Source organism: Lipotes vexillifer, unplaced genomic scaffold (genome assembly GCF_000442215.2).
Source record: "Lipotes vexillifer unplaced genomic scaffold, Lipotes_vexillifer_v1.1 scaffold91, whole genome shotgun sequence".
NCBI classification, from domain to species: Eukaryota; Metazoa; Chordata; class Mammalia; order Artiodactyla; family Lipotidae; genus Lipotes; species Lipotes vexillifer.
Genome location: NW_006777583.1, coordinates 4681734 through 4695865, shown reverse-complemented (window position 1 = coordinate 4695865; position 14132 = coordinate 4681734). Strand labels below are relative to the sequence as shown.

At 38.7% G+C, this 14132-nt stretch overlaps 1 protein-coding gene across 1 annotated transcript in view; it reads left to right on the top strand.

Annotated features, from left to right (window-relative positions):
- Nucleotides 1-3456: 3456 nt before the first annotated feature.
- CCDC112 (coiled-coil domain containing 112) overlaps nt 3457-14132 on the top strand; it is a 30856-nt gene continuing 20180 nt past the window's right edge. The window contains exon 1 of the mRNA XM_007451210.1: nt 3457-3725. Coding sequence (XP_007451272.1) covers nt 3609-3725 — 117 coding nt within the window. The 5' untranslated portion in view covers nt 3457-3608. The remainder of the gene's footprint in view (nt 3726-14132) is intronic.

The window sequence follows — 14132 nt, the reverse complement described above, 5'->3', positions numbered from 1 at the left end:
TGTTAATCTGTGTCATGTCAATTTAATTATTAGACTCTCAGGAGAACCTAGAAAGGTAGAGGAAAATTTTTTCTTCCCCAATACTTGTCACAGCAAAAGATTGGAAATAACCCAAACATCTGTCAATAGATGCCTGGTTGAGTAAAATAGAGTATTATGCATCCATTAAAAAAATGAGGAAGATTTCTGTGAACTTACATCAAGCAAGTTGTAAGATATATTGTTAAGTGAAAAATGTAAGGTGTAGAGTATTATATGTGTGTTCTGAGTTGAATTGTGTCCTCTAAAGAGAGATGCTGAAGTCCTAATCCCAGTACCTGTGAATGTGACCTTATGTGGAAACAGGGTCTTTACAGATATAATAAAGTAAAGATAAGGTCATATGGGATTAGGGAGAACCCTAATCCAATGACAGGTGTCCTTATAAGAAGAGGGAAATTTCGACACAGAGACACAGACACATAGGAGAGAAGGCCATCCAACCATACAGTCAATGACTAGAGTAATGCTTCCACAAGCCAAGGAATACTACAGGGTGCTACTGACCACAGGTGCTGGGAGAGAGGCATGGAACAGATAACTCACTCTCAGGAGGGGAAGGAACTCAGGAACCAACTGTGCCGCCACCTTGATTTTGGACTTCTGGCCTCCTGAACTGTGAGAGAATACATTTCTATTGCTGTAAACCACCCAGTTTGTGATACTTTGTTATGGCAGCACTAGGAAAATAATACAATATGCTACATGTTTTTGTAAGAGAAAAGGAAAAATAAGAACACATATATATACTCATTTTTGCAAAAAGAAATGTAAAAGAGCAAGCCAGAAATTAATAAAAAATGGTCACATATAGAGGATCAGTTGAAAAGGCCATGGAGAGGGTGTGTCTGGGGGGCAAGACTTCCTTAAATATGTCATATCATTTTGACTTTACATACATTACATATGTTTTACATATTTTTTAAAAAGGATACCATAAATAAAAAAATAGAGGAAACACTAAAAGTGAAGACAAATACAATCAAAAGAATCTGACTACATAAAAATCGATTCTATTACCTCCCGGAAAAGAGAAATTTCAGTAACACTCTGACTGAATATCCTGTGCGGGACATATTCTAAGGGCAAAAAGAACTACAAAATGATCTTAAACTTCTTTCAGTAGGTTTACTGTTCGTGGTAATTTCAGAATTGTAATTGGAAACTACATAATTGTTGCAAGAAAAAGCAAATGAGTAAATATGTTGATATTCTAAGGAACCAAGATTTTTAGTGTTTAAGAGAAAAGAAATACAAATATAAAAGAAATTAAGGAATGACAAACCTCTGATGTAATGTTAGAATTGGTACAAAATGTAAGAAGTGAAACTATACAATGAAAATATATTCTGTAGCTCTGGCCACTGAAAGGGCCCCAAAGTGAGGGCCCAGTCAGCTGCCTAATCTTCATGTTGCAAAGGCCTGCTCTGGTTTTCTGTTTACGAGATTCTTAATCATTTTTTGGAATTTTTCATCCTAATAAAACAGTAAAAATCTTTAAGTGGCCATCTTGCGTGTTGTTACTATTAATATATTCCCTTATAGTATCCAATCCAGTGTTGTCCCTGGCAGAGACCACTCAATTCAAGTAACTGGTTGACTGTTTTCCCTTGAGGCTACCAGATTATTCTAGACTAACAGTTACAGGAACTCAGACAGTGCTGTGACAACAGACCTCATTTTGGGTGAAAGGTAAGTACATAAATTAAAGAGGTCTTACCTTCTCAATACCCGGAAGCTTCCCTCTTCCTTCTAGTGCGTGGGGAAACGTGAGCAGCCCATCTTTTGTCTCCAAATCTACCAACCACCTTGTGCTGCAACCCTCCAGTAAGGAAGAGCAGGTGCCCCTCTCAGAGGCCAAACTTTCCATCTGTGACCTAGACTCCAAGGTACAGATGCCCTCCATTAGTCCCCAGCTTGAAACATACACACACACCACATGTATCTTCTTTGATCACACATCTTCAAGCTACCACCTCATTTCACTGATCACCTGCATCACAGAATCATCAAAATAGTTGTCTAAAGACATCATTTCTACCCCTCACCTTCACCATCTCCTCAACTGTCTCAGCCAGGCTCACCACCCCACTGACAGTGCTCTTGTCAGGGTGGCCAGTGGCCTCCTCATTGTCAAATCCAACCATCAGCTGTCTGTTTTCATGTCACTCCACCTTTGGGCAGCAGACCACACAGTTGATCATTCTTGAAACACTTTCTTCCATAGGATTCCGGCTTTCCTCCCTTCTCACAGACCTCTCCTGTCAACTCCTCCTGTCTGTGTCATCTGTGTTGGAGGGCTCTAGGCCTCAGTTCCCAGACTTCAATTTATACTCTCCCTGAGTAATCTCATTCACTTTTTAAGATGTTTTCTACTTGGAGATGAAGACCAAATTCATATATTTAACTTTAGTCTCTTTCCTGGGCTCCATCTGCCTGTTTAACATCTCTACCAGGATGGTCTCTGGAGTTAGACCAGCTAGGCTTATATTCCAGTTCCTACTTGTGTATGGTCTTGTGTTACTTAACATTATCCGTGAAATGAAAATGATAATAGTACCTACTTCAATAGATTGTTTAGCAACAGTACTGGCACAGAGTAAGTGCTTTATAAACACACTGTTTGTTTACTTGTTTGAATTCCCTGGTAGAAGTTTGGAGAGAAGCAACTTCGTGTGTGGGTCTAATTCAACAGTTAATTCTCAAGGTCTGGCATATAGTAGCAGCTGGATATTGATTGAATTAATGAATCGATGAATGGATGAATGCATTCCTTTAAAGGAGGAAAACGCAATGCATCCACAAATCAGCTGAATTGCCACTGGTTGCCAATGCCTTGACTGCAGGAGTCATCTCTGGCTTTTCTCCACCTTCCCAACACTTTATCTTTGGAGTCTCTCTTCTAAATGGCCAAGTCCTAGGAGTGTGACATCCCTGCGTCTGATATCTGATAGTGTAGGGCATGCTCTGTTTTGTTTGAAAATGTGAAATATATTGTTCAGGCTCATCAATCATGTTTTTTAATTTAGACTCAGTTTCACCAGAACTTAGTAGAAACCTAGAAAGAAGTTCTATTATGTAAAGTATATCTCTCTATGGATATATAGATATCTATGTATATCATATATCTATATATAACACGAAAAAATTTAAGTAGGACAGTGAAAAACAATGAATTTTCCCGGTGGTTAGGGGACAGGGGCCGGGGAGAAAGATTTTTTGCCAAATAAAGAGTAGATAACGTGCACTGTAATACAACTGCGCCGCAGAGCACAGCGAAGCCGAGCCCGCCACCGGCCCGCGCTCCGGCCCGCGCTCCGCCCGCGCTCGGGCCCCGCCCTGATCCCGACCCCGCCCCGCTTTGCACCGCGGCCCACCTCCGCCCTGCACTCCCGCCCCGCCCTGCACTCCCGCCCCGCCCTGCGCTCCGGCCCCGCCCCATATCTCGGCAGCGTTCTCCCTGCCGGGGGAGCCCTGCCGCCCCGGCAGAGCCAGGATCTCCCCACGCCCGAACCCCTCCACCCCAGGCCTGGGGGGCCGCAGCGCACCGAGCGGCTCGGCGTGGAAAGATGGCCGCCCTGACGACGGTCGTGGTGGCGGCGGCGGCCACAGCTGTAGCAGGGGCTGTGGCCGGGGCGGGCGCGGCCACCGGGACCCGCGTGGGAGCAACGCCTGTGCCGCAACAGGTAAATGGAGGAGGCAGACGTGGGCCGGGAGGCTGCAGGCGCCAGAGGCTGGACGGGGCCCCAGGCTGAACAGGTGTGCTCTGCAGCGCGGCCCCGGGAGGCGGGAGGCGCGGTGTTAGCTTCCCTTTGCTCGGGGCCTGGCACACGCCAGCGTTTCGCTTTGTTCGCTTGTGCGTTTAACTGCTTTTACGGAGCCGCCTCTCTAGAGGTTTTGGAGTGGAGGGAGATCTGGGTGGAAACGCTGGCTCTGCCTCTTCCTAGCGTGTGATAGGAACATATTTAACCTCTCGGTGACTCAGTTTCTAATCTAAACGTTGGAACTGATAATATGTAGCTTCCCGAGCCGTGCACATTGTCTGGGAAGCCCCTGGTACAATGCTTGGTTGGAGAGAGATTCGGTGCCCAGTGGCTGGTGGCTGCTGTATTATTGTATCAGCGCTGGGAACACAAGGAGGAGTCAAACATGGGATGGTCTGAGGCTGATGTGTTTCCAGAGATCTTCTCAGGACCCGTTACTCTGCAGTGAGGACCAGAGGATCCCCCAAGGAGAATTGTTGGATCCAGCTGCTCAGGTCAAAGATCTTGACACCTCTCCTTCTCTCACAGCCCACACCCCAGAGCATGGGCAGTTCCTGTCTGTTCTACCTTCGGAATGAGTCCAGAATCCCACTCTTCTCACCACCTCACATGGTGGTCCACACCATCATTTCTCCCCCAGCAGAGATACTTTCCTAGTTGGTTTCTATTCTTCCATTCTTGCCTTCCTGAAGTATCAACAGTCAGGTGATTGAGTCCAGTAATGACACTTGTCTGCTCAGATCCCTCAGAGTAAAAGCAAACGTTTTTACCGCGGTCCACAGGGCCTCTGAGCTGCCCCTACCACCTCCCTGTCACCTCATCCCCAGTCCCCTGCTCTGAGTTGGCTGCAGCCATACTGGCTTCCTGGTGGTCCTACAGACAGGTGGAGCACACTCCTCCCTCAGGATTTTTGCAGTTGCTGTTCCCTCTGCTTGGAATCTCTTTCCTCATGGTCTCATGGCCAGCACCATCACCGCCTTCAGATATCTTTGTTCAAATGCCATCAGCTCAGTGATTCTTTCTTTGACCTCCCCTTACTGAATCCCCCTACCCAGCACACCCTGTTGTCTTTCCTGGTTTTTTTTTTCTCCGTAGCACTTATTACCATATAATATATTACATATTTTATGCTTACTTCAAAATTTTTCTCCACCCTGCCTGGGAATGTAAACCCTGCCCTCTATGAGGGAAGAAACTTTTGGAAGTTTATTCACTATTGTATTCCCAGCACCAAAAGCTGTGCCTCTTTAGTCCAGGAACATAGTAGATGCTCATTAAATATTTGTGGATTAGTCCAAACCTGAAAGAAGGCTGTTATGAGCTGAGGACAGCTTCTATCATTTTCTTCCTCTAAGGAAATACAGTGTCTTTACCTGTTTCAAGAAATTCAAGAAATTCCACCTCAGACAAATTTTCTCACACATCCTCTGTATTTCTTTTTATTATTCTAACTCTGGCCCAAATGTCTCAGGAAAAAAATATAAAATACAGAAAAATACATAATATATATATATTTTTTCAGATATATTTAAAATACTTTAAAAATCTTTCTTAAAATGTATGGCCCTAGTGTTTTAGTCCTCTTGGTGGCTCTCTCTGGCTTACTTTAGTTGAAAATGATTTGTTCTCCAAATTCTTATAACCATGTTTAACCTCCTGGTTTGCATTTCTCACAAGTTGCCTAATACTGTTACTGATGCACACTCTTGCCGACTACAGTGATTCTCAGAGGTTTGCCTTCCTTGGTGTTGGATCAGAATCACCTGTGGAGCTGTTTCAACTGTGACATCGGTTTCTCGCATTCAGCAATGTCTGGAGACAGTTTTGGTTGTCACAGCTGCAGGTGGACTGTGGGGTGTTTGTGTGTGCTCCTAGCATCTAGTGGGTACAGGCCAAAGGACAGCTCCCCCAAAACAAAAAATTACCTGGTCAAAAATATCAGTAATGCTGAGGTTGAGACACCCTGCTTTATACCCTCTCACCAGTTTAGGGAAGGCAGAGCCTCATGATTGACAGTCACAGCAGAAGTGAGGTAGAATTTCTCAAGGGTGTTTGGGTTTAAAAAAAAAACAATTAGAATCTCTACTGTACCATACTGTGCTTTTTGAGGAGTTTAACTATGTGTTATCCCTCTGTGTATTCCCCCCAACATACCACATACATATACACACAGACACACACACATACACACTATACCCTCAAATTCTACATCCTAGCACTGAACTTGGATATTTGTCATAGGATTTCATGAATGAGTATTCCTATTGTCTCTAACAGTGAAACCAACTAATGTTTTCCTGAGAAGAGATAATTTTCCACATGATATTAGAGATGTCTGCCAAAATATCTAAAGTTCCTGTATTAGCCTGCTAGGGCTTCCATAACAAAATACCACAGACTGAATGGCTTAAATGACAGAAGTTTACTTGTTTACCATTTTGCAGGCTGGGAAGTCCAAGATCAAGGTGCTGTCAGGGTTAGTTTCTGGCTTGTAGACAGTCACCATCTTGCTGTGTCCTCACATGTGCATATGCAGAGAGAGAGAGTTTTCTGGTGTCTCTTCCTCTTTTTCTTTTTTTTTTTTTGTGGTACGCAGGCCCCTCACCGTTGTGGCCTCTCCCGTTGTGGAGCACAGGCTCCGGACGCGCAGGCTCAGCGGCCATGGCTCACGGGCCCAGTCGCTCTGCAGCATGTGGCATCCTCCCGGACTGGGGCACGAACCCGCGTCCCCTGCATCGGCAGGCAGACTCTCAACCACTGCGCCACCAGGGAAGCCCTCTTCCTGTTTTTATAAGGACACCAGAATGGATTAGGACTCTATCCTTATGATCCCACTTAACCTTAATTTAACCTTAATTTAACATTTAACCTTAATTACTTCCTCCAAATCTAGGGCCTCAACCCATGAATTTGGGGGGTGATAATTCAGTCCATAACTGTTTCCTTAAATTATTTTGGAATAATTATCTTTGAAGTTTTAGAACTATTTTATATTGTGTTTTATTTTACAACCTCCATAGAATGTGGAATCCCATAAATTTCTCATTCATTTTGGAAAGAAATAATGTACCCTATCTATGCATTTTAATACTTGTATATTATTTGTCCATAATTCTCCTCAGCCATTGCCTTTCAAGGCTGAAGACCATGAATTTCTTGATTGTCCTCTCAGATGCCCTTTCCCTCTTGATCTTTCCAGCAGCTGAATTATAACTTTTTTGAAGTATCTCTAGCAGTATCACCTAGTGTACGTTCTGGTTTTGTACCAAGATAGAACTGTGTCTTCTGTTTGATTTGTTTCTAATGACCTTCCTGTGATGACTTGGATTTTATGGAATTTGGCTGCCTGGAGTGGTCCTTCAGTAATAAGCACATTACTTTTCTGACTTTAAATGCTTACTCAAAATGGATTTCCTCTAGAAGATCACACACATGAATAGGGCTGTCTGTGTGTGGTAGAGTGCAGAATCCCCCTCCCTCCTCAAGGATAGTCACATCCTAATCCCCAGCACCTGCGAATATGTGACCTTACATGATTAAAGGAACTTTGCAGATATGATTAAATTGAGGATCTTTAGATGGGGAGTTTATCTGGGTGGGCCGATATATTCACAAAGGTCCTTGTAAGAGGGAAGCAGGAGGATCAGAACCAGTAGGAGAGGTAACAGTGGAAGCAAGAGGGTGAAGTTATGTGAGGAAGGGGCCATGAGCCAAGGAATGAAGGTGGCCTCTAAAAGCTGAAAAAAAGGTAAGGAAGTAATAGATTCTCCTCTGAATCTCCAGAAAGAACACAATCCTGCCAACACCTTAATTTTAGACTTGACTTCCAGAATTGTAAGAGAATAAATTTGTGTCGTTAAGTTTGTGGTAAACTAATCTTTGGTAAGTTTGTTATAGTAGTGATAGGAAATGAATGCAACCAGAGAAGGCCTAAGAAGGCCTGAGCTCTCACCTTTGGCTGGTCTTGACACTGTGCAACAGGAAGTGAAGGCTAAAGTAGAGTTTTAAACTGCTTGCCCGAGTACTGATGGCATGCTCCAGCATGTACTTAGACCACCTCAGCAAAGACTGGGGACTTAATTGGTTCAAGACATCTAAGAAAATCTTTGACCAACCAATTGTTTACGGACAACTAAGCTAACAAAACAGGGATTTCAGTGCCACACAAACAAAGAATACAGACTTTACCGAATTGGTTCAGAAAAATGACTAAACAAACAGTGATAACAACAAACCTTGGAGAGGGGAAAGAATCTCATTTTCAGAGTTGCCACATTATATTATTTAAAGTGTTGAGTATTTGACAGACAAATTATGAGATGTGCAAAGAAACAAGAAAGTATGGTCCACACACAGAAGAATTAAAAAAAAAATAGAACAGTAAAAAGAAACTGTCCCTTAAGATGACCAAATGTTGGACATAATAGACAAAGACTTTAAATCATCTACTTTAAATATGTTCAAAAATCTAAAGGAAACCATTTCTAAAGAAACAAAACAAACTATGAGAATGGTGTCTCACCAAATAGAAAATATCTATAAAGAGAAAAATTACAATAAAAGAATCAAATAGAAATTTTGGAGTTAAAAAATACAAGAACTCAATTCACTAGAGGGACTCAACACTAGATTTGAGCTGGCAGAAGATAGGTCAGTTCAGATTATCCAGACTGAGGAACAGAAAGAAAAAAAGAATGAAGAAAAATGAACAGAGCCTTAGAGACCTGTGAGATACCACCAAGTGTCACAGCTAATGAGAGTCCTAGAAGGAGAGGAAAGAGAAAACGGGGGAAAAGAATATTTGAAGAAATGATGGGTGAAATATGAATCTACACATTTTTGGAACTCAGTGAACTCCAAGTAGAATAAACTCAGAGAGATCCATACCTAGACATGTCATAATCAAACTGTAGAAATGACAAAGACAAAAAGAAAATCTTGAAAGCACCAACAGAGAAGCAACTCAACACATACGAGAGATCCTCAGTAAAAACTGGTTTGTCAACAGAAACCTTGGACTCCAAAGGCATGGAGTGATAGACATAGTCAAAATGCTGAAAGAAAAGGACTCTCAACCAAGAATTCTGTGTCCAGAAAAATAATTGTCTAAAAATGAAGGAGCCTACATCAAACTAAAAAGATTCTGCACAGCAAAGGGAACATCAACAAAATGAAAAGACAACCTACTGAACGAGAGAAAACATTTGCAAGTCATATAAGGAGTTAATATCCAAAGTATATACTTGTACAACTCAATAGCAAAAAAAAAAAAAAAAAAATCAGATTGGAAAATGGGCAAAGGAACTGAATAGGCATTTTCCTCAAGAAGATATACAGATGACCAACAGGTACATGAAAAGATGCTCAGCATCATTAATCATCAGGGAAATGCAGATCAAAACTGCACCTTTTAGAATAGCTGTTATCCAAGGGACAAGAAATAACAAGTGTTGGTGACGATGTGGAGAAAAGTGAACCTTGTGCACTGTTGGTAGGGATATAAATTGGTTTAGCCTCTCTGGAAAACAGTATGGGGGTTCCTCAAATAATTAAGATATGATCCAGCAATTCCAATTCTGGATCTGGAAAACAGTATGGGGGTTCCTCAAATAATTAAGATATGATCCAGCAATTCTGATTCTGGGTATTTATCTGAAGGAAATGAAAACACTAACTTGAAAAGATACATGCACCCCAGTGTTCACTGTAGCATTATTTACAATAGCCAAGAAATGGTAGCAACCTATGACCACTAATGATGAATGGATAAAGAAAATATGATACACACACACACCACTGGAATACTATTCAACCATAAAAAGAAGGAAATCTTGCCATTTACAAAAATGTGGATGGACCTTGAGGACATTATGTCAAGTTAAATAAGTCAGACAGAGAAAGACAAATACCATATGATCTCACTTAAATGTGGAATCTAAAAAAAAAAATTAAACTCATAGGTACAAAGAACAGGTTGGTGGTTGTCAGAGGCAGGGGATAGGGGCTGGGCAAAATGGATAAAGGTAGTCAAAAGGTACAAACTTAGTTATAAAATAAATAAGTCCTGGGGATGTAATGTACAGCATGGTGACTAGTTAACAGTAGTTGCTAAGAGAGTAGATCTAAAAAGTTCTCATCACAAGAAAAACAATTTGTAACTCTGGTAATGGATGCTAACTAGACTTGTGGTGAGCATTTTGCAATATATACAAATATTGAATCATATTGTACATCTGAAACTAATATAATGTTATATGTCAATTATATTTCAATTTAAATATCAAAGGAGATTGGAATTCAGAGGGAGCTTGGAGTTTATCTAATAAAATATTTTCATAAAAATAACTTTAAAAATAAAGTTGAGACTTAAAGATATTAAATAATTTGCCTCGATTTCTGTTATTAGATATACATCTCAATAGAAGCTCTGTTTCCAGCATAGTGTTTCTGCCAATGAAACATGCTAACTCAAGCTCTAAGTGAGTTGATTTGTTAAAAATATAGATAGTTTTATCCCTTACAGCCTAGTAAAACCCGAAGACTTTATTGTTTGCCAAGTTATTTTTCATAAAAAACATATAAAATGGAAACCTAGGTTACAAAATTTGCTGCCACTAATTATAAGGACATCTTCACTCTATTGTCCCCAAAATATAATGGCAGTAAAATATAATGGATAATGGTAGACTATGGAAAATTGAAAACGTATGCACAGGTCCTCTGTTGGATCCCATGTAAATTCTCCTAGAAGTCCACATCCCTGGAATTCACATAACTAGAACAAGTAAGTGCACTTGACCCTTAAACAACACGAGGGTTAGAGGCACCAACCCCTGCATAGTCAGAAATCTATGTATAGCTTTGGGCTCCTCTAAAACCTAACTACTAATAGCCTACTGTTGATCTTTTGGTCAGTTAACACATATTTTGTTATACTGTATTGTATACAGTCATATAATATGACTGTATTGTATACAGTCATATACAGTCATATAATGACTGTATATAGTCATTATACTGTATTGTTACAATTAAATAGGCTAGAGAAAGTTAAATGTTACTAAGAAAATCATAAGGAGGCAAAAATACATTGACAGTACTGTACTGTACTTATCGTTACTGTGTTTACATGATTTGTTTATAAGATGAATTGCCAGTCAGTATCTACATCAGTATTGTCTTATACAAAACACTATAGATGTTGTATGTATTACTAACACTAGACATCAAAAATGAAAACATAATGTGAGAAGAAATTCATATTTATTTACAAATATAATGGTCCATGCACTGATAATGAAGAAGCAGCAATATGATTGCTTTATGGTAGCCTGATATAGTCGATACGTTTGCTTCACAATAGCCTAGCCTATACACCAATGAATGAATCATTATAAAATTTTTATGGCATACAATATTATCATCATATTCATAATGTAACATTGGGAACATTGTTCCATTTTTTTCAAAAACCACTTACCTGTGATGTTAGGCTGCTAGGCACTTTCTCCAATTAAGAGAGAGAAAAGCATACTGTACGGTAATGTAATTATTTGAAAGCAAAGTTATAAAACAGTAAGAAAACTAACGCATGATTAATTTTATATGACTATCACTCACCTTATGCCTATGTAAGGATAGACTAGTGTTTACGTATATTTCATGCATTCATGACATACCATTTTCTTAATTTTTTTGATATTTCTAGGCTGTGTGATTCGTCTCTTTTTTTCAAATCGTCACAAATCTCCAAAATTTTTTCCACTATATTATTGGAAAATATCTGTGTATAAGTGCACCTGCTTCAAATCTGTATTTTTCAAGGGTCAACTGTATAGTACTTCTCAGAATTGGAGCATATTTTCCTCAGCTAAACATAATTTCCCCATATGATCAAGATTATATTATACTTATAAACTAATGAACAAATTTTTAAAAATTGTATTCTCTACACACATTTCTCAAGTAAAATGTAAAAATCTTTAGTGAAAAAAATGGAGAAATTTAGACAATCCCAGGTTTTAAAAAACTGAGAGGATTCATTGCCAGCATATCTGCCCTACAAGGAATACTAAAGGAAGTCCTTCGAGCAAAAGTAAAAAGATACTAGGTAATAATTCAAATCCAAGTGAAGAATAATATCAATAAAGAGTACTGGTAAAGGTAAATATAGAGGTAAATATAAAAGTATAATGTAAAGGTATATAATAATAAAGGTAATGTATGATAATATATTATTATAATAAAGGTACATATAAATGTAATATATTTGTAATATATAATAATAAAGACAAATGTAGAGGTAAATATAAATGTCAGGGGTTTTTTTGTTCATAAGAAATTTCTTTCATAAAATAGAGAAGGGAACACTTCTCAACTCATTCTGTAAGGCCATTGTTACCTTGATTCCAAAATTAGACATCACAAGAAAGAAAATAGCAGATCAGTATCTCTTATGCATACAAATGCAAAGATTCTCAACAAAACACTATAAAGCCAAACCTAACAACATAGGGGAGGATTTTACACCATGATTACTTGGGATTTATTCCAGGTATATGAAAATCAATCAACATAATAGAACATATTAATAGAATAAAGGCCAAAAACCATATAATCATCTCAATAGATGCAGAAACAGCAACTGAAAAAATCCAGCACTCTTTCATGATAAAAATATTCGACAAGTTAGCAATAGAAGGAAACTCCTCTGCCTGTTAAAGGCATCTATGAAACACCAACCTCTAACATAATACTTAATGACAAAAGATTGAAGACTTCCCCATAAGATCAGGAATAAGACAAGAATATCCACTCTCACCACTTTATTCACTGGAGATTCTAGCCAGGCAACTAGGCAAGAAAAACAAAAAGCATTCAGATTGGAAAAGAAGAAATAAAACTATCCTTATTTGCAGATGACATGATCTTGTATATAAAAAATCCTAACTAATCCTCCAAAAAAACTATTAGAGCTAATAAACAAGTTCAGCTGTTTGCAGGAACTTGCAGGAAACATGAGCAATGTACAAAAATCAATTGTACTTCTATACAGTAGTAATGGACCATTCAAAAATGAAATTAAGAAAATAGTGCCATTTTGGAGTATTACTCAGCAATAAAAAAGAATGAAATATTGCCATTTGCAGCAACACAGACGGACCTAGAGATTATCATACTGAGTGAAGTAAGTCAGACAGAGAAAGACAAATAGTATATGATATCGCTTATATGCGGAATCTAAAAAATAATACAGATCAAGTTTTACAAGACAGAAACAGACTCACAGAAAAAACAAAAACAACAAAAATGTATGGTTACCAAAGGGGAAAGAGGGGGAGCAGGGATAAATTAGGAGTATGGGATTAATGGATACATACCACTATATATAAAATAGATAAACAACAGAGATTTACTATATAGCACAGGGAACTATATTCAATATCTTGTAATAACCTGTAATTGAAAAGAATCTGAAAAAAAATGTAAGAATCATTTTGCTGTACATCTAAACTAACACAATACTGTAAATCAACTATACTTCAATTAAAAAATTTAATATTCCATAGTATAACGAAGAATAAAATACGTAGGAATGAATTTAGCAAAAGAAGTGCAACACGTTTAAGTTTTTGAAACATATGTTTCGAAAACTCAGAAACATCATTGAGAGAAATTAAAGAAAACCTACCTAAACGAATGTTTTGTGTTCATGAATATGAAGACTTAATATTTGTGAGATGGCAGTACTCCCTAAATTGATTTACAGATTCAATGCAATCCCTATCGGAATCTCAGCTGTCTTTTTTTGTTTTTTTTGCAGAAACTGTCAATCTGATCCTAAAATTCATATGGGAAATTCAAGGGACCCAAAATAGTCAAAACAATCTTGAAAAAGAACAAAGTTGGAGAACTCCCACTTCTTAATTTCAGAATTTACTATGAAGCTACAGTAATCAAACAGTATGGTACTGGCACAAGGATAGACATGCCAGTGAGAGTTAAGAGTAAACCCTTACATTTGCGGGCAATTGATTTTCAACAGGGGTGCTAATATAATTCAACAAGGAAAGAATAGTGTTTTCAACAGATGGTGTATTCACATACAAAAGAGTGAAGTTGGACTTCTCTCACACACCACATATAAAAATTAACTCAAAATGGATTAGAAACCTAAATGTGAGAGACAAAACTGTAAAACTCTTAGAAGAAAACTTAGATGTAAGTCCTCATGACCTTTAATTAGGTAATGGTGTCTTCTATATGACATCTAATGCACAAGCAGCTGAAGATAAAATAAATTGGACTTCATCAAAATTTAACTCTGGG